The sequence below is a fragment of the Dreissena polymorpha genome, chromosome 5, assembly GCF_020536995.1.
Source record: "Dreissena polymorpha isolate Duluth1 chromosome 5, UMN_Dpol_1.0, whole genome shotgun sequence".
Lineage (NCBI taxonomy): Eukaryota > Metazoa > Mollusca > Bivalvia > Myida > Dreissenidae > Dreissena > Dreissena polymorpha.
This window is the reverse complement of record NC_068359.1, coordinates 93,374,212-93,398,175: the sequence shown is the minus strand read 5'-3', so window position 1 is coordinate 93,398,175 and position 23,964 is coordinate 93,374,212. Positions and strand designations below refer to the sequence as shown.

General features: G+C 38.0%; 1 protein-coding gene across 1 annotated transcript in view; it reads left to right on the top strand.

The window, feature by feature from the left end:
• LOC127882055 (fibrocystin-L-like) overlaps positions 1-22,903 on the top strand; it is a 38,543-nt gene extending 15,640 nt beyond the window's left edge. Inside the window, exons 27-53 of the mRNA XM_052430456.1 lie at positions 110-295; positions 825-2,462; positions 2,802-2,942; positions 3,421-3,583; positions 3,836-3,992; positions 4,622-4,787; positions 5,318-5,527; positions 6,918-7,286; positions 8,130-9,628; positions 10,289-10,454; positions 10,901-11,164; positions 11,513-11,770; positions 11,986-12,234; positions 12,965-13,135; positions 13,384-13,617; positions 14,061-14,952; positions 15,327-15,559; positions 15,935-16,183; positions 16,367-16,573; positions 16,889-17,221; positions 17,744-18,021; positions 18,535-18,912; positions 19,283-19,543; positions 19,939-20,071; positions 20,359-20,540; positions 21,133-21,265; positions 21,582-22,903. Of these exons, the coding sequence (XP_052286416.1) occupies positions 110-295; positions 825-2,462; positions 2,802-2,942; positions 3,421-3,583; positions 3,836-3,992; positions 4,622-4,787; positions 5,318-5,527; positions 6,918-7,286; positions 8,130-9,628; positions 10,289-10,454; positions 10,901-11,164; positions 11,513-11,770; positions 11,986-12,234; positions 12,965-13,135; positions 13,384-13,617; positions 14,061-14,952; positions 15,327-15,559; positions 15,935-16,183; positions 16,367-16,573; positions 16,889-17,221; positions 17,744-18,021; positions 18,535-18,912; positions 19,283-19,543; positions 19,939-20,071; positions 20,359-20,540; positions 21,133-21,265; positions 21,582-22,141 (9,710 nt within the window). The 3' untranslated portion in view covers positions 22,142-22,903. The remainder of the gene's footprint in view (positions 1-109; positions 296-824; positions 2,463-2,801; positions 2,943-3,420; positions 3,584-3,835; positions 3,993-4,621; positions 4,788-5,317; positions 5,528-6,917; positions 7,287-8,129; positions 9,629-10,288; positions 10,455-10,900; positions 11,165-11,512; positions 11,771-11,985; positions 12,235-12,964; positions 13,136-13,383; positions 13,618-14,060; positions 14,953-15,326; positions 15,560-15,934; positions 16,184-16,366; positions 16,574-16,888; positions 17,222-17,743; positions 18,022-18,534; positions 18,913-19,282; positions 19,544-19,938; positions 20,072-20,358; positions 20,541-21,132; positions 21,266-21,581) is intronic.
• The last annotated feature ends 1,061 nt before the right edge of the window (positions 22,904-23,964 follow it).

Here is a 23,964-nt window from a genome sequence, read left to right as displayed (position 1 = left end):
AAGCTGCTATTGAACTGAACTTGCATATAAAAATATGCTCTCACTACGATGACAAATAACTTTAAATAAGAAAATAAATAAAAATCAATGACCAAATTTCCTGTTGCAGCGTTTGGTGTCTTCTATGCGTTTGACGAACCGTTCATCACCATTCAAGTTGGAGACTTTGTCCATTGGTCTTGGGAGACGCCTGCCTTTGTGAGTAATGTTGCACACGCTATAATCCAGGTGGACACCCCAAGCTCCATTGTGGCAAAACCAGGCGGGTTTTCAAGCGGAACACCAACCAAAAATGGTGTGTTATAGTTCCAGCTTGTGGATCAAGTTGTCTAAAGTTATTTGACACTGAATTTCTTAAATGTACTGTCCCTAGACAGTGTGTCCATGTATCTTTCAATATATGCTAAATGTTTAATAGACTATGTTTCTTTCATTTCTTGTGTATTCATATGATTTGCTCAACAATAACTTTTTTAGTTTTGTAAAAATAGGCATATTTGTTGAATCCTTTATTAATTGATTTTTTTTAACAATGTCTGACATAAGATTTAGTAAATTAACTTTTGTTTAACATTCAAATACATTTTTGAGAGAACCCATTAGAATCCACAAAAATGAGCTTCCAACAAACAAAACAATATTACTTTTACAGTATGGTCTAATGATGGGAAATAAACATGGGAATCAAAGACTTGTTTATTTTTTATATCAGTGTAATATGTCTGTAAACAAATGTACAACTGAAAATATGGTTTAAGAACTGTTTTAATTACCATTTTTTAATTGATCCATTACCATTATTTAATGTTTGTCCTGTATTACAGGTAACTTCCAGTACCAGTTCACCTTGGCTGGAACCTACTACGTGTGGAGCGGCTTTGTGGACGAGTGGGGCATCAAAAATTATGTGGGAACAATAGAAGTGGTACCAGCTGTGCCACGTCTTGTTCAGGTCAACATGACACTTAACGGTGTATCAGCACTTCACGATAAGAATGGAGCCTCGAACCCAACAGATTCTTCAGATTGTCAATCCATCACCTCTGCTAAAACAGCATGCACTGACAGCGTTCCAAGTCGCGATGCAGAAAAGTTTGATTTTGCGTTCTTACCTTGTAGCACCCCTGTTGTGCAGTCAGTTGATGTTAACAATGGTACAGTTCAGACTGCGATCACGATAACTGGTGAGGGCTTTTCTACCATCAACTGTCAAAATGAGGTCAAATTTGGAGGATATGATTGTGTTGTCATTTCATCAAATGAGTCAGATATTGTTTGTCAAATGTCCAAGGATGCTGCACCTGAGCTTGCAGTATACCATCAGCTGAGCCTTAGAGTTAAGAACAGAGGGAAGGCTCTCATTGCACTCACGTCAGATGTAAACAGAGGATTTGCTCTGCTTCCAAATATCGAGAGTGTGTCACCTACATCTGGATCGATGGCTGGTGGGGCTCTTCTCACTATCACGGGGGCGGGGTTCTTGGAAAACCTGTACGTAACAATCGATGGATATCAGTGTCAAATTGTTGAATACTCATACTCAGAAATAATTTGCAAGACTCCAGCTTCTGTCACTCAGGCTCAGAAGGACATAAAAGTTGAAATCAACGCCGGACAGCCTTTGCTGGCTGAATGCCAAACAGCGGACGCAATTTGTCGTTATTCGTATGCAACAATTTGGACTCCCACTGCTGAGGCTATCACTCCAAATGCAATGTCTGCCACAACAACCTTCACAATATCTGGCACAAAGTTTGGCACCAATGTGTCTGCCATTGAGGTGACAATTGGTGGAGAAATAGTTAATGTTGAAAGTGTCGAAGATGCAAACATAATAGTGTCCATCGATCACATTCCTGCTGGTGAAAACGATGTGGTTGTCAGAGTCATGCAGCATGGTGAAGCTCAAGGTAGTCTTACAGTCACAGGCACTCCAGTCGTTTCTACGGTAATACCTTCAGTTGGTAGTATCCATGGCAACACAAGAATATCAATTTCTGGAAGTGGCTTTGTTCATGGGTCAACTGAGGTTCTGTTGGATGGCGTTGCATGTGAAATTGTTACAATATCATTGGCGGAGGTTGTTTGCACAACACCAGCGCATACTGCAGCAACAGTAAATGTAGCAGTAACATCAAACGGACAAAGTTTCCCAACTGCAAGTTTTGCATATTCTACAAGTTCCACACCAACAATAGCCTCTATCAGCCCTGTGATGGGACTGCCTGGCGATAGTTTGGTCATATCAGGCTCCAACTTGGACGGTTCCAGTGTTGATGTGATGCTGGGCCCTACAGAATGCACGATAATCTCAAAATCAGCCTCACAGATTACATGTACTGTGGGAACTCACGAGACGGGATCAGTGCCTGTCAGCGTGTTTGTTGAGGGCCTCGGGTCGTCTAACTCGAACATTACCTTTCAGTTCCAGCTTACATTGACCTCTGCATTGCCAACCACAGGTGAGAAGTTATTAGTTAATGCAGTATTCTTATGTTGTAGTGATTATTATTATCATTCAGTCTCTGCATTATTCCAAACTGTATTTTTGACCACAATTATATTTTCATTCTAAGCTTTGTGTTACGTTTAACTAAAAAATATTAAGCCAGCAAATGAAGGGTCAGTTGTTTTGCACCCATGAGGTGTAAACTACCTCTGTAATTTTTACAGTGATGAAGAAAAAAAATTCGGTGCTCAATTAATGTAAATTTAAAAATAATCATTCTAATTTTAGTTATGTTGTAGGAAGTTTTCTATTATTAATTAGAGAAAATCAATGGTTTGTTGTAATATTTCAGGTGGAACAGCTGGTGGGCAAAGTCTAGTTCTTACTGGTACTGGTTTCTCTGAGAGTGCCAGTGTCACAGTGTGTGGTGTAACCTGTCCACGGATCACATCAACCACTACACAGTTTACATGTAGAACTCCACCTAACACTGGTATGTACTTATTCATAGAATAATTTTAATTTCACTACTCATATGTAAATAAGGATTATGCTGTGGTTAAGGTTAGCCTGCAATAACTCTTGTTTCTATGTTATTTTGACATATATTTCATTGAATCTTCACACCTGAATTTAACCCTTTGCATGCTGGGAAATTTGTCGTCTGCTAAAATGTTGTCTGCTGAATTTCTAAAATTAGCATGTTCTTCGATTTTTTTTCAAAGAATACTATAAGAATAGCAAACAGTTTGGATCCTGATGAGACGCCACGTTCTTTGGCGTCTCATCTGGATCCAAACTGTTTGCAAAGGCCATCAAAATTCGGTTCCAGCACCAAAAGAGTTAAAGTTTTTATGTGAAGCCACTGACCAACGCCCATAGATTTCACTTGCAATTAAAATTAAACTAACTTAAACTTCACTCATGTTTAAGTGCAATCACCAAAAGCCAAAAATGTGTTATTGTTTCAGCTCAGACATGTGGCATAAGTATAACATTCAATGGACTCTCCAAAACTCTACCAAGCTCATACACCTATGATGCCAGTTTAACACCCACCATATCCGGTGTGACTCCTAGACGTGGCGGCACAGGGGGAGGTGTCAATATCACCATTTCTGGATCAGGGTTCGGGTAGGTGGATGTGGGCTGTCAGCCTTTGTTTTCAGCTTTTGCTGACGTATGTAGAAATACACTTAAGTATAGTTGTCAAGACTTGATTATAAGAGATTTATTGATCAACTTGCCTTTTGTTAAATTTTAATAAGTGGCACATCTTGATTTTTTCCACAAATTCAATTAAAGTTTGTTTGAAAAAAGAAATAAAGAAAGCTTTTAAGTAACCATTGCTTTACCCCTTGGTTAGATTTGTTTTATTCACTAAAGGTCTTCAGTTCCCGCCACAAGTGTGTCAATTGATGGAGCTGCTTGCACACCAACAAGCGTCTCTGATACACAGATCCAGTGCCAGACTGGGGCCCATTCTGGGTCGGTAGATTCCAAGGTTGAAGTTCAAATATCTGGAAATGGGATAGCTGAAGAGGTAAGCACTGATTCTTTGTAAGATGATTTCTAGCTTCTTAATACAATTGTGTTTTCAGCAACTTAGCCTTATAAACTTGGGACACACATGCCCATTTATGGCATAATAATTCTTTTTTCATCTGCATGATTGCCAGCATTTGTTTATTATTTGTTTATGAAGAAAAAAGAACATTAATATAAATTCACCCTAGGTCCAAAAATTGGGGGATACACATATTAAGTATGAACAATAAATTGGAAGTTTCAAAAAAGTCAATTAAGAAAATGCATTTAAAATTAATAATCAATTATAGTAAATATTTGTGTAGAGTGCTGATTGATAAGGATTGAAGGTAATTTTGGTAGAAAATATTTGATAATATGAGCCTTGTTCTGAGAAAACTGGGCTTAATGCATGTGCGTAAAGTGTCTGTTAGCAGTCCGCACAGGCTAATCAGGGACGACACTTTCCGCCTAAACTTGATTTTCGGTAAGGAGGGACTTCCTTGAAACTAAAAATACCATAAAAGCGGGAAGTGTCGTCCCTGATTAGCCTGTGCGGACTGCATTAAGCCCAGTTTTCTCGGAACAAGGCTCTTATGCTCAAGTCCTATCAAACAGCATTTACATGCATGCTTTCGTTTCCAGTCGTCAGCGGGTGATGCAGACTTCACTTATATCGACGTGTGGTCATCCCCATTCTCCTGGGGTGGTGGGCCCCTTCCCCAGACTGGAGAGTTTGTTGTGATCCCTGCCGGACAGACCCTTCTACTGGATACTGACACACCTGTGCTTGCTTTTCTACTGATTCGAGGTAGGTATTCTTGGGTGTGGCCTTGTCCTATTTAAACTCTTTCAGTGCTGGAACCGAATTTTGAAGGCCTTTGCAAACAGTTTGGATCCAGATGAGACGCCACAGAACATGGCGTCTCATCAGGATCCAAACTGTTTGCTATTCTTATAGCATTTTTTGAAAAAAAATCGAAAAAAATGCTAATTTTAGAAATTCAGCAGACAACATTTTAGCAGACGACAAATTTCCCAGCATGCAAAGGGTTAAGGATCAATTTTAAGTTTAATATGTTTGCATAAATGGCTTTAATTTTTTTTTTAATTTGTGTGAATCTTAAAAAAAAATATTATGATAATGTGAATTTTTTTAACATAGCTTTTTACTGACCTTACACTATGCAATACATTGTCCAAAATTTATATTGGTATTGAGATATACTCTTGCCAAAATTAATTTACTCGCCTTTGATCAAAGAAGCCAGTTGTAACTAATAATGCAATAATACTACAAAACCACTTTATTTGCTTATACCCCCCACTCACAATTCCTAGGTGGTAAGCTGATCTTTGACAACAAGAAAATGGAGTTGCAGTCACAGGTCATCATGATCACAGATGGTGGTCTACTCCAAGTGGGAACTGAAGAGGAACCGTTCCAGCACAAGGCAATCATCACGCTTCATGGACATAGCCGAAACAAGGAACTGCCAATATATGGAACAAAAGTACTCGCTGTTAGAAACGGGACACTTGACCTCCATGGTAATTTCTGCCGTTTGTTTACTGGAAATGCCGATAACATTAATGTTAAGGTTGTTTACTTTGTATTTCTGAAAAAAAAAAACAGATTGAATGATGCCAAAACTAAACATATTCATTTTAATTTATAACACATGTATCAAAATGAATACCAGCATATAACTATTTGCTTTGAGAACTCAATATGCATTCAAGTATTCACATGAATTAATAATTTGCCGTTGGTTTTCATGGTGAAAGCAATTAGTAAATTTAAATCACTACAGCTTAGTGAATCGTATTGCTTGTCCCATACCTTGTTGAATAAGGTATTATTGGAGTCACCAACATTTTTTTAGTTTACTGTTAAGGCATTTGTCATTTTATACCAGCAGATATAGGTATGAATCACTGAACATACCATCAATGTACTGATGTGTTACAGGTATTGAGGTGAACATACCATCAATGTACTGATGTGTTACAGGTATTGAGGTGAACATATCATCAATGTACTGATGTGTTACAGGTATTGAGGTGAACATATCATCAATGTACTGATGTGTTACAGGTATTGAGGTGAACATACCATTGCATGCACTGATGTGTTACAGGTATTGTGGTGAACATATCATCAATGTACTGATGTGTTACAGGTATTGTGGTGAACATACCATCAATGTACTGATGTGTTACAGGTATTGAGGTGAACAATCCATCAATGTACTGATGTGTTACAGGTATTGAGGTGAACATACCATCAATGTACTGATGTGTTACAGGTATTGAGGTGAACAATCCATCAATGTACTGATGTGTTACAGGTATTGAGGTGAACATACCATCAATGTACCGATGTGTTACAGGTATTGAGGTGAACAATCCATCAATGTACTGATGTGTTACAGGTATTGAGGTGAACATACCATCAATGTACTGATGTGTTACAGGTATTGAGGTGAGCATATCATCAATGTACTGATGTGTTACAGGTATTAAGGTGAACATACCATCAATGTACTGATGTGTTACAGGTATTGAGGTGAACATATCATCAATGTACTGATGTGTTACAGATATTGAGGTGAACATACCATCAATGTACTGATGTGTTACAGGTATTGAGGTGAACATACCATTGCATGCACTGATGTGTTTACAGGTATTGAGGTGAACATATCATCAATGTACCGATGTATTACAGGTATTGAGGTGAACATACCATCAATGTACTGATGTGTTACAGGTATTGAGGTGAACATACCATCAATGTACTGATGTGTTACAGGTATTGAGGTGAACATATCATCAATGTACTGATGTGTTACAGGTATTGTGGTGAACATACCATCAATATACTGATGTGTTACAGGTATTGAGGTGAACATATCATCAATGTACTGATGTGTTACAGGTATTGAAGTACCACTAACCTGGACCAGACTTGCATCGACTGCCAATGCTGGTGCAAACTCTATCACCCTTATGCACCCAGTTGAATGGAATGTCGGGGATGAAATCGTTATCGCATCCACGGGTCACAGGCATACTCAGCGAGAAAACGAGAAAAGAACGATCCACTCAGTATCAGGTGATAAACAAACATTGACGTTGACAGAGGCTTTAGAATATGAGCATGTCAGTACGCAGGAGATGTTTGATGGGACTCTGGTTGAGTTCCGTGCAGAAGTCGGCCTGCTTACACACAATGTGGTTGTCAGGGGAAACGAAGATCCGCAGTGGCAGGAGGAGATCAAGGCTTGTCCAGCTGGCTTTGATACCGGTACGTCTCTTAAATGTGTCAAAAAAGGTTTAATACCGGTACGTCTCTTAAATGTGTCAACCATGGTTTGATTGGTTTGATACCGGTACGTCTCTTAAATGTGTCAACCATGGTTTGATACTGGTACGTCTCTTAAATGTGTCAGCAATGGTTTGATACCGGTACGTCTCTTAAATGTGTCAGCCATGGTTTGATACCGGTACGTCTCTTAAATGTGTCAACCATGGTTTACTGTAGTTAACATTTCTGAACTATAATAAACAAAGTGCATATACTAAAAAACCTCCATAATTCTTTTTTATGCCCCGAAATAAGGGCCTATAGTGATCACCCTGTCTGTTCGTCTGTCCGTCCATCTGTCTGTCTGTCTGTCCGTCATTCTTTTCGTTTAGGTTTTGAAAAATGCTCATAACTCTATGTCCCTTGAAATATAACCTTCCTATTTGGTATGCATGTGTATATGGACAAGGCCTTTTCATCCACACACAAATTTGACCTCTGTGACCTTGACCTTGAACTTAGGGTCCGCGTTTAGGTTTGGAAATCTGTGTTTAGGTTTCGAAAAATGCTCATAACTTCTATCAAAGCGTTTATAGGGGGCATATGTCTTCCTATGGTGACAGCTCTTGTTTTTGGATAAAATTAGTACAGTTTTTCATATTTTACTAATTTAATATTGTCTTAGAAGTTTAGAATTAGTGCTTAATTTCTAATTAAGTTTTTTTGCGTGTTACATTCATTTTGTTCGGGGACAAATATATAACCTGTTATGTTAAATCTTTCAGTAAATTTATTTGTCATGATAGGAAATATATTTCAATAAGATTTTATCCTTTATTGCAGGAGAATTCGCCGTTCAGACTTGTTTCCAGGGACGGTTTGGGGATGAAATTGGGTCCAGTCAGTTTGGTGCCATGATACTTGTTCATGCTCCAGTCATAGATACACACGAAGCCAAAGCCAGACTCTCATACGTAGAGGTGTACTTTGCCGGTCAAGCATTTAGACTTGGTCGATATCCCGTACATTTCCACATGAATGGAGACATGTCCACGAGCTACGTCAGGGGACTCGGAATTCACAAGACCTTCAACAGAGCGGTCAACATTCACGGAACGCACAATACTATGGTGGAAAAGAACGTAATTTTTGATGTAATGGGTGGTGCAATGTTTCTTGAAGATGGTGTCGAGACAGGAAATACATTCCAGTATAACCTGGCCGTGTTTGTTCGAGAGAGTTCCAGTCTGCTCAACGATGACGTAACTCCAGCCTCGTTTTGGGTGACAAACCCTAACAACACGATTCAGCACAATGCTGCGGCAGGAGGCACACACTTCGGGTACTGGTATAGAATGCACAGTCACCCCGATGGACCGTCATTCACCACCTCTGTCTGCCCACAAAACACAGAACTTGGCATCTTCTATAATAACTCTGCCCATTCCTTCGGATGGTTTGGTCTGTGGGTATTTGAGCACTATTTCCCCAAGAAGGGTGGATGTGGTGGCACTGAAGTAGCTCCAGCCGTGTTTGAACGTTTCTTCTCCTGGAATAACGACAAAGGTGCAGAGGCTGTTAATGTTGGTGCTCTCCAATTTAAAGACTTTGTCCTCGTGCAAAACAGGCTGGCTGGTTACGAAGGGAAACTGATATCTGGTCTCCCTGGATACGGTGAAAGCAGCTCTATGGTGAAAGACTCTTTAATTGTGGGTACCACAACAGTCATTCCTAATGATGAACAAGGTTGCACAAGTGGTGGAGTGGTATTTCCATATGGACGTGGATTTAGACTGGTAAACGTCCGTTTTGTCAATTTTGCTGACTCATCCTGTGCTGCTATGAGATGGACCCGTATCACGGGCACCTGCAGCTTCCTGTGCGGAGGGTTCATCTATCATACTGAGGCACTAAAGTTTGTTAACGCACCAAACAAAGCAATCTACGCCTGGGATTGGGAAGGAATAATACTCGATAAGGATGGAACAGCAACTGGAAAAGCGGCTGGCAACTGGACCATTCTTCCCACCACTGGCACCGTGCCAAGTGACTGTGAAAATACTGCAGCTTTCAGCATCGGGCAGCCAGCAAGCATGTGTCCACCGCAACACAAGTGGCACAGATATGCCTTCAAAGACCCTTTGCCCAAATCACTAGAAGGGAAAAATTTTACCATTGAAAACCAGTATGGTATCACTCAAGTTCAGTTTGCCAAGAAGCGTATCACCCACAAGCCAGGTTGGATGTGTGCACTGTTGAGCAAAGCCAGCTACAAATTCAGCTTTCAGAATGGTGAGCAGATAAAGAACATCAGTTGGGTTGGAAGGTTTGATGATCTTGAAGTAAGTGTAACCTCATTCGGAAAATTAAATGTTAATAATGATGAAAGTTATGCCTGTTTTTCAACCTTTAAATTCTATGAATTTATTCACGATCATTTATATAAACTATTAGCAAAATAACCTTTCTCAGATCACATATTTTGACTTTTGTTTGTATCATCCTACAGTAGTCCTCTGCAACATTTTTTGGTAAACAGTGGCCCCTCTTTGTGGCTTAAAATGTTACATAAACCATTGCCTATTAACTTAAAAAATTGTTTTCTTATTAACCACATGGCCCAAAAGTTTACTATTTTGTATGTAACATCATATTGAGTTTCTCTTGTTGAACTCGTGCCATTAGGGTCAAATCAAGCATGATTTATATAGATATGCATATCAAAATAAAGAAAAAAAAATCTTGCTTTGGAATCACAGAGTACTATTTGGTATATAACATTCACAAATGGTCCTTACAGTTTTTTCCAAACACTGCCCCTGTCTTCAAAAATGGTAATGCCCCAGGGGTTACCTTCTTGGCTCTCTTGCTATTTACTGAATGAAAAATCCGTGTTATTCTCTATTGTGACAAACTCTTGGTTTCACAAATAAAACAGCCAAATATGAATTGCAATACATGTAATCATATACTGATAACATTTTGCTATTTATATCATACAGGGTGAGGATTATATTGTGACAAGAACGGCAATGGCCCAACTTCCGGACCGATTGTCAATAGATGGCGGAAATTCCTTCATTAACATGACGGTCGGTTTGAACCCAGCAACAGCCAAACATGGGGACTGGGAATGGGATAACGACAATGATGAAATTAAATTTGTTGGTAGGTTCGGAATGATAATTAATTTGAAGCTTTTAGAAACGGCTTTAAGACAACTTCAATTCATAGATAACTGTACAAGTGTTTCTGTTTAGAACAATTTGACATTCTGCACCCATTAAAAAAAATTCCTAAATATAGCGTCTGATTATATTTATTTTTTGAATATGGTGTTCCAGTGCAGTATCTCAAAGTTTTCCAACTGATTACATTATTTAGTTTCTTACCAAGGCATTGAGACTCCAATCTGCACAAAACTTGAGCCATGAAGGCACGATTCTCTTACCTTACTCTTAAGCTTAATATCTGAAGAAAAACAGATTATGTTTGCTATATTGGTGGATACAAAGACCTAGAATATATGGTGGATATCAGACATTATACTGCTTAGCACAGCAACATATTACCATTCAGGTCTATCCATGATCTCTATAAAATTTTCCTTTCAGTACATGCCCAAAAACGCAGCAGGCGTGCTGTGGACCTTGCCCAAGCAGAGCGATCTGTCAGTTTCACTGCTTTCAAATGCTATTATGCTAACTGCATCCCCCCTCCTGACCCAAACACTGTTCCCCCGGCAACAGTGCGGCCTGCAGAGTTCGACTACTGGGACGATACCACCATCTGGAACACCACTGACGATGGCTATTTGGTCAACATCGGCGGAAATGCTGGGATTCCTCAAGACTTTGATAATGTGAAAATAGCATTTGGTGGGTGTAAAAAAGATTATCATGCGAGCATCTTATCGCTAGTGATATTCTTAGGTTTCGAATAAAAAGTCTATAACCTTCAGAATACATTATATTCATATATGTGTCTACATATTTGTAGTCTTTTCCTGTGATTATTGATAGGATTTGTAATTCTTTATTCCTTTATAAAGGGTGATGATAAAATTAAACCAGATATCATGCAAGTATTTAATTTACAGTGAGATGTTGAGGTTTCTTACAGAAATAATGGTTAACTTACAGTAATGTTGTGGAACTTTAATCGTAGTGGTTACTCATATATGTATTTGATTAGTTTTTATATTGCTTTTTGGCTTGTATTTTCAGAAAGGTGGATGATTGTCAACATAACTTCAATAATCAAACTTGGAACATTACTCCTTGAAGGTGTACTAGAGTTTTACAGCATGCCAGATGCAGTTTACCAGATTGAAGCAGATTTCATAATTATCCGTGGTGGGCGCCTGATTATCGGCTGGCCTGATGAACCTTTCCAAGGTCTTGCCACCATCACACTGCGTGGCAACCACTCCAGCCCTACTTTTGATGCAGGGACAGGGCCAGCCTTAGGCTCCAAGGCCATTGGTATGAGAGCAAATTATGGTGTCACTTACTTGATATACAATGACTTACCATACTAAGTAATAGAAAGCTATTTCCAAAGATTTGAATATATTTTCTTCTTATTCCATTCACCTTTTTTATTTACATGATGTTTAAGTAGAGCATTTCTTCAGTTATTGACTTTCCATCCTGTTTTTGTGTGAAGATGTGCACATTATGTGTTCTCTCCTATACAGGTGTATTTGGAGGCCTTGACCTGTTTGGGAAGGAGGTTGGTACGACATGGACCCAGCTGGCACTCACAGCTGAGGCAGGAGAGGACACCATCATGCTAGCCCAGCCTGTCGAGTGGTCTGTTGGGGACAACATCGTTATTGGACCGACCAGTTACAACCCTTGGGAAACAGAGGCATTCCAAATAACGAGCGTGGCCGACAACAATATGAATTTGACATTGAATGATACTCTAAAATACCGACATGTTGGTAAGTATTTTTGATTTGATTGCATGTACTTCTGCTATGGAACATAAGATTTTCATACAAACCTATGAAATGCTTGTATAGTCATATTAAAGAGGAAACTAATTTTCATTGTAATTATTGTTTATGAAATGAAAAGATCACCCTACTACATGTATTTAAAATGAATATGTTTTGACTTTTGAAGTGATAAATGTAGTCTCAACAATTTGAGGTTCTAATCATTTTAGCTTTTTTGAAGTGTTCAGTTTTGGAAACCCGATTAATGACTGTCCACAGAGGCTTTACAATATGATGCCTGTCTAACTATCTATAATCAGTTGAACAAGTTCCATCACTAATCAGGGAGCCTTCCCATTATGTTCTTTTTAGACACCAAGTACTAGTTCTACCCTAAAAGGGTCCCAAGAGTTTGTTGATAAGCCATAGGATTTTGCTTCGATCAACCTTGAAATAAAAATAAGTTAGCCAAGCTCTGGATAAAGGGGGTATAAAGCACGTGGGTAAAGTGTCTACCCAGACACTTTCTGCCTAAACTTGATTTTTGCTATGAAGAGACTTTCTTTAAACGGAAAATATCATAAAAGCGGAAAGTGTCCTCCCTGATTAGCCTGTGTGGACTGTGAAGGCTAATCTGGAACAACAATTTACGCACATGCATTAAACACCTTTTCCACAGAGCACGGCCCAAGTTTAAACTTAACTAATAACCATTTTCAATTTGCGATCACAGCCCACTATGAGCTGCTGAACAGTGGTCATGAGATAGATGTGGGTGCGGGAGTAGGCCTTCTGTCACACAACATCAAGGTGATTGGCGAAGACTACGAGGATATGTACGAGGAATCCTTCGGAGCTCGAATACTTGTAGGACTGGTTGTACACGAAGGACGTTCTTACTCAGGTACTTTGAAAGCTCTACAATAAACTGTGGTGTTATAACAGTTAGAATAACATTGTCATGGTCTGTTACCAATTGTAACTGTTCACATAACAGAATATTATGATCAGTTGTAATTGAATTAAATTAATTTACTTAATATACATGTAATTAAAAGTTATTGTTATGAAGCTTAAGCAACTTATTATGACCATAAGCACACATAAAGGTATTTTTAAGAAAAAATATGAAATATTTTATCATCTTCTTAGGATATGCTCGACTTTCCAATGTTGAGTTCTACCACACTGGGCAGGAAGGATTTACTGAGGAATACGACCCCAGGTTCTCAGTGGCTTACGTTGCCGTGGGAACCGTTAGCAACGTGAAGCCTTCCAAGGTCACTAAGTGCTCGTTTCACAACGGCTTCAACACTGCTGTAGGCGCATTTGGTATTGGCGGTCTTGACATTTCTGAGAATGTCGTCTATGGAACAGTGGGAAATGGTATGACATATTCAGACTAAAAAATACTACATCAAGCCATGTTTGGTATAGAGAAAACTCTTAGTAACAAGCTTCAGTTGTCCTTTATAATTGCCCATACTACAATATTAAAGCATACAATTATTGAAACTTTTGTCACTGCCTTTAGTCTGTGTCATTTTAAAGTGTCTATACTGTTTTAAAGATTCCATATCCTCAAACTTTAGCCACCATTTATCACAATAGTCATAATATGGTCATACCAAGTTTGTCCTTAAGACAAAAAAGCAATTGACAAGTTATATAGTTTTTGGTTGGTTGGTTGGTTCTTGGATATTTTCGATATGATTTACAACAACATTGTGGTAATTGAATGTATCCTATTTGATTTTAGTAGGGTAACTTATATACCTGAATTCCTAAAAATAGTATTCACAACTGAAATGCATAACATTCATTGTCAGGTCTTGCTACGAGTTCAGATGATACCAGTATCCTAAACAACTTCATCACTCTTGTGATAGCCACAGCAAGCTATCAGGACCGATTTGAAGAGTTCAATCCAAGGTGGGAGGCGGGAATAGAAGCTAGTGATGCTCAGGACTTAGTTCTCCAAGGGAACCTAGTCTCTGGGGCTGAGAGACTTGCCTATCACGTGAAACCAGTGTCATGCAATGACACATCAGGTAGATATCAAAACAACAAGGCATTCGCCAACCTTCTTGGTGTGGTGGTGCTTCCTGCAGATGAATTGCCTGAAGATGCGGTGGATTGCGTCATGCTCAGTAACTTCACAGTTTGGAAGAGTCACGATATTGGTATCTACTACCAGAATAGTCTGAGTTACAAAGCTGTGGGAAATGTACTCATTGAGAATACCAATGGACTGTTTTCTATAATCAACGGTCCAAGTGCTTCATCCCATGCGTTTGAAAATAAAAGGATAAATGTAGAAGAAAACCTTTTTGTTGGACAGACAAGTTCGTTCAATTGTTCCATCGATGTGACGCCGCCAGTTGATGCCAATATTGTATTGAGTGAAAATGCACGAGCAACTAGGGCGCCAGGTGGAGGAATGATTGGTTTTGTATTCCCTCAGATGTTGTCAGCCCCGAATGGTGCACCATTAAAACCCTTTACTGGTATCAAGAGTTATAACGCCATTGGTGGGTTGCTAGTGGCCAAGAAAAACACTTTTGCCAAGTATGGTAACCTAGGATGTACGTCCGAAGGAAATTTTGCTATAGCAACCAGTCAGAGCAATGACGATGGCCAACACCCTGTTGAGATTTCAGAGTCACAAATGGAGGACATTAAAGAGGATAACAAAATAATTATCCACAGACCAAATATTGGGTAGGTAAAATACATGTATGCAATAGTATATAAAACAATTTAAATGCTAGTTTATTAATCCCCCGCTGCAAAGCAGTAGGGGAGATTATGGAAAAGTCTTTTGTCCATAATCCTTTCAGTCTGTCAGTCTGTCTGTAACACTTTCACGTTCCCTCCCCATCTCCTATATTTTTTTCCATGTAAACAGTAAACAATTCATTCCATTGGCACATTTTTTTAAACATACTTAATGTATTTTTTTACACATTTAACAGTCTTCAGTTACAGTAACCTTTTTTTTAATAAAAATTGATGGCATTTTAATTAAAATTCCTTTTTTCTGTGGTCAAGGTTCTTTGAAAGTCCTAAAAATTAACATAGATATCCTTTTACAGCTTGATTAACTCCGCAGACTGTGTGGACATGGATTGTGATGCCTTGAAAAAGGCCCTATTCAAGGATCTTGACGGAACATTCCTGGGGTCCGTCGGTTCAGTAATCTCCCAGTCTGAGTTCGAGTGGAATGGAGACCCTAGAAGGGGCCTTGGTGACTACAGAATCCCCAAGGAAATGGTGACACGCCTGGATGGATCTAGGATCCCATATGATCTTATGATGCCAAACAAAGGTAGGAATTTGATTGTGTTTTGAACATTATCATTGTGATTGGTTTTTGATTGTTTTTATTTTTATGGTTTAAAATTCAAATTCGATTTATATTTTTACTTACTCATTAATTTTATCTTTAGTATAATTATTATGTCTCAAGTAATGAGTTCAATATATACAAGCATTGTAAAATGTTCATATCTGCTGGTACAATAGTCATCATTTTATTACCAATCTTGAACTGTTATCTTCACTTAAAGCGTTAAAATACTATCAAATATAGAAATACTGAAGTTTACAAGATTCAAAATAAGCATATTGCAATTATATTATGTTTGCACTGTAATCACTCATTGTGAGTAAGACATACCTTTATTCCACATACCCATTCCAGGTATTCTTCGAAACAACAACTGTACGTACCGCCCCAGCTGGCAGTCATATCAGTGTGAAAACGACATAGACCACGAAATGCTCATCATTGAAAGCATGGACTCGGACACAGAGACACGGCGCCTCTCTCCTGTGGCCGTGCTGGGTAAAGGATACATTGACCTCATTAACGGACCACAGGACCACGGCTGGTGTAGCGGTTACACCTGTCGCAAACGACTGTCAACATTCATGGCCATCGTTGCAACAGGTATATTGAGAGAATTAAAATTTTCAATGTAGGGATAATATGCCCTTGTTTCCTTAATTGTCGTTTGTTATTAACAAAAGTACATACAAATACAATATTATTTGTCGTTAAAGAATGGAAACTGGGAATATCTTTGTAGAATTTAATGCACAATTTCTCCTTTCCCTTTTCCTGATTGCCCAGGTGAAGACTTTTTGATGCACTTCACAAGTACAACACCGGAGAAGATGAGATACAGGCTTCTGAATGTGGGGCCAAATGAAGGTGTAAAACTCACTGTCTGGTATTCACGCCCAAACAGACTGGACCTGTTTGTTGACGGTGTGTATAAGATGGCTACAAATGCGCACATTGATGGTAATGGACGATACATCATAAAGATGCCTACAGGTACTGGTATTTTATGAAAACCAATGTAATTTTTATTGATCACATTGTGAACCTTTTGCTTTGTCCATCTTGATATTGCATTTAAGAATACTTTTTCTAAATTTTTTAGTATTACATTCACACATTCAATGAATCTTTAATTTCAATACCTGAATAAGTTCTTGTGTTTATTTTTTTTTTATTAAGTCTATTGTTGAAAATCCTCTCTAAATAAAAGGTAAATTGTCTGAATATTGCAAACGCTTTATCGCTTTAAGATTAAATGTTATTAGTGTTTGGGATGTTATAATATGGTAAAAATATTTATAATTTTAGGTAACGAATACGAACCTATGATAGTGAATGGAACTGGAACCAACTTTTTTGACAAAGACCGGGGTGAGCTTACCTTCATCATTCAGGGCCCTCAGAGAATAGATGTGGTCTCCCAGCAAACTGTCATCGTTTCATTCTCCATTCCCGCTCTAACCGTGGAGGAATTTTATTTCGGAGCTAATATTATAGAGAACATTGCAGCCTTCTTGAACATTCCTCTCACAAAGGTCCGCATTGTCAATGTTGTCAGTGCCTCCTCTGCAAATGGGCGACGCAAGAGGTCGTCAGATGGAATTATAGTGGAGTTTGAAATCGGCAATGAGCCTGTTACAAGTAAGACTTTGACTAAAATGTCAAATTTACTTTTTTTTTTAGGTCAGGGTGTACAAGATATACGTATATTTGAATAATGTGAATTCATAGTATTTCTGATAAAAAATTTAATTTGATTAAGAATGCAACTTTTTAAATAAGTTGTTCTTCTGTTGCACCTTATGTAGAATAGAAACTAAGATTGATTTTTAGAAGGAAACTATTTGATTCCTGCTATATATTTTATTGTTACTATTAACCCATTTATGCCTAGCATCTAGAAAAAAGGCCTTGGCAAACAGCATAGACCCAGATGAGACACTGCATGATGCGGCCTCTCATCTGGGTCTGCGCTGTTTGCTTAAAGGAATTTCTGTAAGAAATATTCTAAATATAGAAATAAATATACTAGACATCCCTAATTTTGGAAATAAATTGATCCAATTTAGAAGGATGGGAGATTCTACTAGGAATAAATTGGTTAAACAATCAACAAGCACACCTTACTCATCATCACAAAAAATGCCTGATTTCTGGTTTCAGACATCAATGACACAGCACCAGATGGCATAACATATGAGAATCTCCTCGCCTTCACCACTGCCCTGGTCAATGAATGTCAGTTGGGGAATGTGTCTCAGACCTTGAATGTGTCTGGATCCTGCGAATCCATCCAGCTGCCATCCACTGACCCAGCTATTGGGACCATAGTGTACAACACGCCAACCCCAGACCATCTGTTCTTCCAGACCAGTCTAAAGGCCACGTATGAAGGGGCACTATTGTCAAGACAGCCCAGGATTCAAGTCGCTACAATCAATGTAAGCAAGAACAAATCTGTCCCTCTTTGTTTTTATTTTACCCCAATGATGATATATATATATAATTATTTGCTAGTATGGCGTTCTGAAAACTTTTCTCAGTCAAGTTGGTTGTATGAATTGTACCATATGATGCAGCCTTTAGTGCATTTCTACTTAACACAAGCGAAGAGATGAATGCAAGTTCTCAACAAACATACAAGTGTAATACTCCATATTATTATACATTTTTCTGCATATTATTCTGTAAATTCTTAAGTTAATATTGAATTTCATGTCATTTGATATTGTATAGCCTTAATGGCGAAAAAGATGTTGAACATTTATAATTACATAAAAACATGATACTCTAATATTCTGGCTACTATTTTGACGCTGAAACAGATTAAACGACAAGTAGTATTGGAATGTTGAATACAAAATATATTGGTAGCAGAAAAAAATGCAAATAATAAAAAAATGTGTTTGCACACCGAAAAACAAATATCATTTACAAGCATCTTTTACTTTTAGGACATAGTTATCACTGAGCTGGGTACCACACAGAGTCCATGGACCATGGAAGTCAGCATACGGCCTGGAACCGGTCATCCCAACGCCCAACTTCTGGGAACACTTAATGTCACCGCAGAAAATGGCTGGTTTAACTTCTCAGACCTGGCCATCACACATATGGGCTCTGACTATGTGCTGGATTTTAAGATAATCTCGCCTGTTGAGGCTGAGAATTTCTCGCTCGCTGCAGAGGAATTCAGTGTTGCAGCCAAGCCTCTGGAGGTACACGTGGTCTCCATGACAGCGGGAACCATCGTGGAGGATGTACCGTTTGATGTCACCCTCGGCTTGAGAGATGAAGTATCGGGTGATCTCCTGCAAGATCTATACTGGAGGGTAATTACTTTAACCATCAGATCTGTATCCATTGTATATATAAAATTTGGTTTATGAATGCAAGTGTGTTTTTGATTTGTGTTTTCAACAAATGTTTAATGTTTTTTTTTAATGTTCAATGAAGTTCATGTGTATTTTCATGGAGTAGATAATTTGTCAGTCAACATGATATTATTCAAGCGTTTAGCCATTAAGAAAGCATTGCATTTAATGTTTGACATGCCTGTAAAAATATGTTTGGTTTACTGAAGTCAATTAAATACTGAATAAACTTCATCCATGCTGGCATTGTTCTGCACAATATGGTGTTAAATGATTTTTTAAATTATAAACAATGCATATTTTTTTATTTGCAAAAAATCTATTTAAGGATCACCAATGGACAGTCGAAGTAAGCATGCTGGCCACTTCACAATACACTGACCTTGAGGGTGCCATGGCAACGACCTTTGACCCTTTCTCAGGTCAGGCATCATTCCCTAACCTTACAATGACAGGGTTTGGTGTCTACTATCTGCAGTTCCGTGTTGTATCAGATCCAGCGGACTTTGACTTGACCCTTGACCTTAAGTTGGAGGTCATGAGTGCCAATCATGCTGGTGTAACGCCTGAAGATGACAAAGAAGTGAAGGTGAATTGGCATTTTAAAATTAACCCATAATGTATTGCCGATGTTAATTTTTTATGCATGCTTTTAAGGTTTGAAAATCTTAAATGTTTAAAATCTGATAGTTAAGTCATTTGTTAAGATAGTTCCAACGTATTTCCTCTCATTAAAAATATTTTTTTAATTACAATAATTTATTTAAATTACAATATCTTAACAATGAAAACAAGCAATTATCATGTAAATGTTGACCGAAAGAAAATAAATAATTTTTCTGTTCTGAAAACTTGTTTCTCTTTGAATGTTCTTGTAATATTATGATGCTTTGTAATGTTAACTGACACAGTTTACCATCGGAGGACACCCTCCTTTGAAATGTTGCTGTCCATCAGCCTTTAACATAAGTTATAAATTTCCAGGTGAAATTTGAGGCAGACTTCAAAACTGTGCTGCCCACAGAGGCAAAGCAGAGGGAGTTTGAACAGATGATCCTTAACGAGTTTGCCCACATGTGGCCTGATGTCATGTTGTCTTCTGGAAACGTGTATGAAGGTGTGTCACATTGGAATCTTGGTAGTAGTATTGATGTATTGTTTTAAGTTTGTGGTTTTATATTTAGTCTGGAAATCATATTGCATACTAGCTGGCCCGTTTGTCAGACTATGCCTTATATAAAATGTGCTTTAATTCCAGTTTAATTATCGATTTCTTTTGGCACTAAATGAATGACCCATTGTTAGTTTAATCAATTATTTAAAGCATTTCTTCAGAGTTAAAAACCATAAGCAATGTCACAAAACCAAAATATGAAAGACACCTGTTTTCGTCTTGTGTTTTAGGAAGCATAGTTGTTTCCTTTGTGATTGCTGGTAACGTCAGCACAATCAACACGACTGCATACGCCCTATGTGAGAGCATCCACAACAAAACTGAGTACAGTTTCAACGGCAACAATCTTGAACTTGCACCCTACCTGACTGTCAATGGGGAGACATTGTATGGAGTCAAATGTGGAGAAATAGTAGGTGGCTTATTATTATTCTACAGCATATAAGAGTGTGAATTCAAGCCTCACCTTGGACACATCTGTTGTGGAGTTGAAAAAATTATTTAGATAATGATTATAGTCTATAAAGCCTATTACCCCAATAACTGAATATAGTTGGGTAGTTACCGATTTCTGGAATAAGCATTTTATTCTGGTACTTTCTTTCTGTATAACACTGAAAAACACTTTTAAAGGTCTGAGTGTTGACCAGACTTTCCCAAAGGTTTTCCTGGCCCAAGCTTTATGTCTGTGTCAAAGATGTATGTGGGAATAACTCTCAGTTTATTTTTGTAAATTTCAAGCTTTTTCATCAGATTGCGTACACATACTGTTGAAAGATTCATTAATTTTTAGAAAATAATGACCTATCATGTTTTCAAAATTGTCCCAGAATTTGTTCACAAAGAAGATTTTCAAATGCTGGAAGTCTAGCTATGCTCTCATTCTCTGTCTGTTAAATCTTGACCATTAGAGAGAACCTTATGCAACAATACAAACAGTTATTGTTATGTATTAATATTATATTAATACATTATAACCGCATGATCTTCTGTACTCTCCACAGCCGGAGTCTCCTGTGAAAGAAAGCATGGCGCCCTGGCTGATTGCAGTTATCGTTCTGAGCTGTTTGGTTGCCATAGCAATAGTGGTGGTTCTTGTGTGGGTGTGCTGCATCAAGCCCAAGAACAAAACTAACGGTAAGAGACTAAAATTACAAAAAATACCATACAATAATGTTAAAGATAATAAGGTTCAAACCAAGACCCTGCAATAATATAACAATTTTTGCTTTTTTACATTTCAGCTTGGTAAAATACTCAAGTTATTGCTATTTAATCAGACTTTGGAATTGTTTAGTATTGCACAAATGTATGTAAAAATATTCTTTAGAATTATTTTGAAAATGTTATATTTGCATCCCAATAGATTACTATTATGTTGGAAATTGTTATATTTGCATCCCGAAAGATCTCATGTATAACCATTAAGCCTCCACCTTTTCTTTTGTTTCAGACGTTTTCAAAGGCACGCTGTACCCAAGCGGGAAGCCAGAGGAAAACACACTGTTCAAGGACGACACATTCACCAGCATGGACTTCAGCAAGGGGACACCACCCTCAGCCACCAATCTGACCCCGCTGACAAGTGATCAACGCCCTCTCTCAGCATTCTCATTGAACATGCCTGGCCCTGAGCAACCGATGCCAGCCAAGACGGCGTTCCAAGGATTTCATGGTTACATGGCCACCTTGTCTCCACCACCATCCGCTAATGGATCGGCCCTCTATCTGGATCCACGCGAACACTCTGCTGTGAGCCGACGTAGAAGCCCCAGTCCATCGCGAGGTTCGGGCTCCCCCATGCTGCATGGATCCTCTCCCTCTGACGGTGGTAGTCCCCTGCCACCTGTGGGAAGGGACCTGTACCACGGTGACTACATCACCAGCCCTATGCCTCGCTCAGTGAGCCCACACCTTCCCTCGCCGAGTCCGGTGCCGAGTCCAGTGCCCTCTCTGAAAGGGATGGTGAAAGTTAGTCCGGCACCCATTCGAACCCGTGACTTCATATATTAGACCTTTTTCGATCTGTATCTTTTGTGTGTAATATATGACTTACTCTCTACTGCAATTCAGTTAGGGATAATGAATTTTCTGTGATAATAATATTCTTATAAAATAACAGTACAATTAGGTTTAATCCGCATGACATTGTTTTGAATTGTATGATCTTCTTGCTTCTGTAATGCAAAAGGATCATACTGATTGTCTTTTTTGTGGCATATGTAGTAATATTTACAATGTCTTTTAATGTGAATCTCTACTACAACAAATAAATAACTAAACAATTGCACTTGTAAACATGACCAATGAACAAATATAACGCAATCTTGCATGGATTTAATATGACGCAATCTTGCGTTTATTTTATATGACACAATCCTGCATGGACTTGTATGGACTGCCTTGGTAGACATAATCTTAACATGCAGTTGTCTACTACCAAACATACTTGTTTACTTATAAAGTTATTTTGGAAGATTATTCACATACCACACACAAACTTTCAAACTCAGTTTAACCTTACCAAATTTGGACTTATGCAAATGTACTTCATTTTATTGTGTGGTATGTGATGTCTATGTGTTTGAAACACTGTATGATTTGTATTAATTGTCTTAATTGTTGCACATCTAAAATGCGCAATGAAGAGTATTTCTGTGATATAATCTTAAGTCTGTGATTTATATGTATTACTTGCATTTGTTTTATTAATATCTTATCTTATACAACTCTGTCCTATTTTTATTATGTCAGCAATAAACTTTACGAACAATCCTTTACAAAAGGCCTTGTGTGTTTCATTGACTGCACCAAATACATTTAAATGACTTGTGTAGGCCGTGAATAATTGGCTACCAACATATAAGTCATATGCTTCCAACTTGCCCCTGGGGCGACTTCTATTCACCCGGTCGGCTTGAAGTCACCCCAGGGTAACTTCATACGCCAATAAAATTGGTGATCGCTCACTTTTGAAATGTAAAAGTGATGATTATTCCTGTTAAAAATTCAAAATGCGCCGTCTTCGAAGTAAGTAATTATGACATAACTATGTCATCTACTGCTCCCTCAGGTCTATAAACCATCTGTTCTCCAACTCTCTGTTTTGGTCGAGTAATTCCTCTTTAGCACCAAGTTTCACTTTTTTATATTGTAAAGGTGAAGCTAGTTTAAAAGAAAGAACATATATATGAATTGAAACTTGGAATATAACATCACATATCAAGTGCAACATTTATCTTTACCAGCATGTGTATTACGTTAGGATTAATGTATGTATGTATTATTTTCATATTCGAATAATTTAGTTCCAAAGGTTTTACTACATATGATTTTCACTTGAGATTTAAATAAAACAAAGTCTTCACTTAAAAAATGATTACGAGAACCAGATGAAACAACTTAAATCTGTATTTTGACAGATTATAATTGTATGCCACTTCTCGTCATGTACGTCCTTTTCAAAGGTTTGCGTTGATATGCCAGTGATTTCATGTAGACAAAGAGCTTAACATTTAGATGTGTAATGAAACAGTCTCTCCGAGGCCTACATTACAAACATCTAAGATAGCTAATTTTTTAAAGCTCTTGTTGCACGTTCTTTAATTATTGTAAATAAAAAAACGCATCGTCAACAATATATCAATGCTGCATTTTTGCTGCTCTTTAGCAAAAACTTGTTGCATTGAAATACTGTTTCAGTAGCTTGAGTGAACATGTAATTTGTATAAATGAAAATCAATTTAAAAATGCGATTCATCGTATCTTTAAGATTTAGTAAGCGGTAGGCTGTGTCATGGTAATTAAGTGTTTGGATTGTTTAATCCTCGGAAACT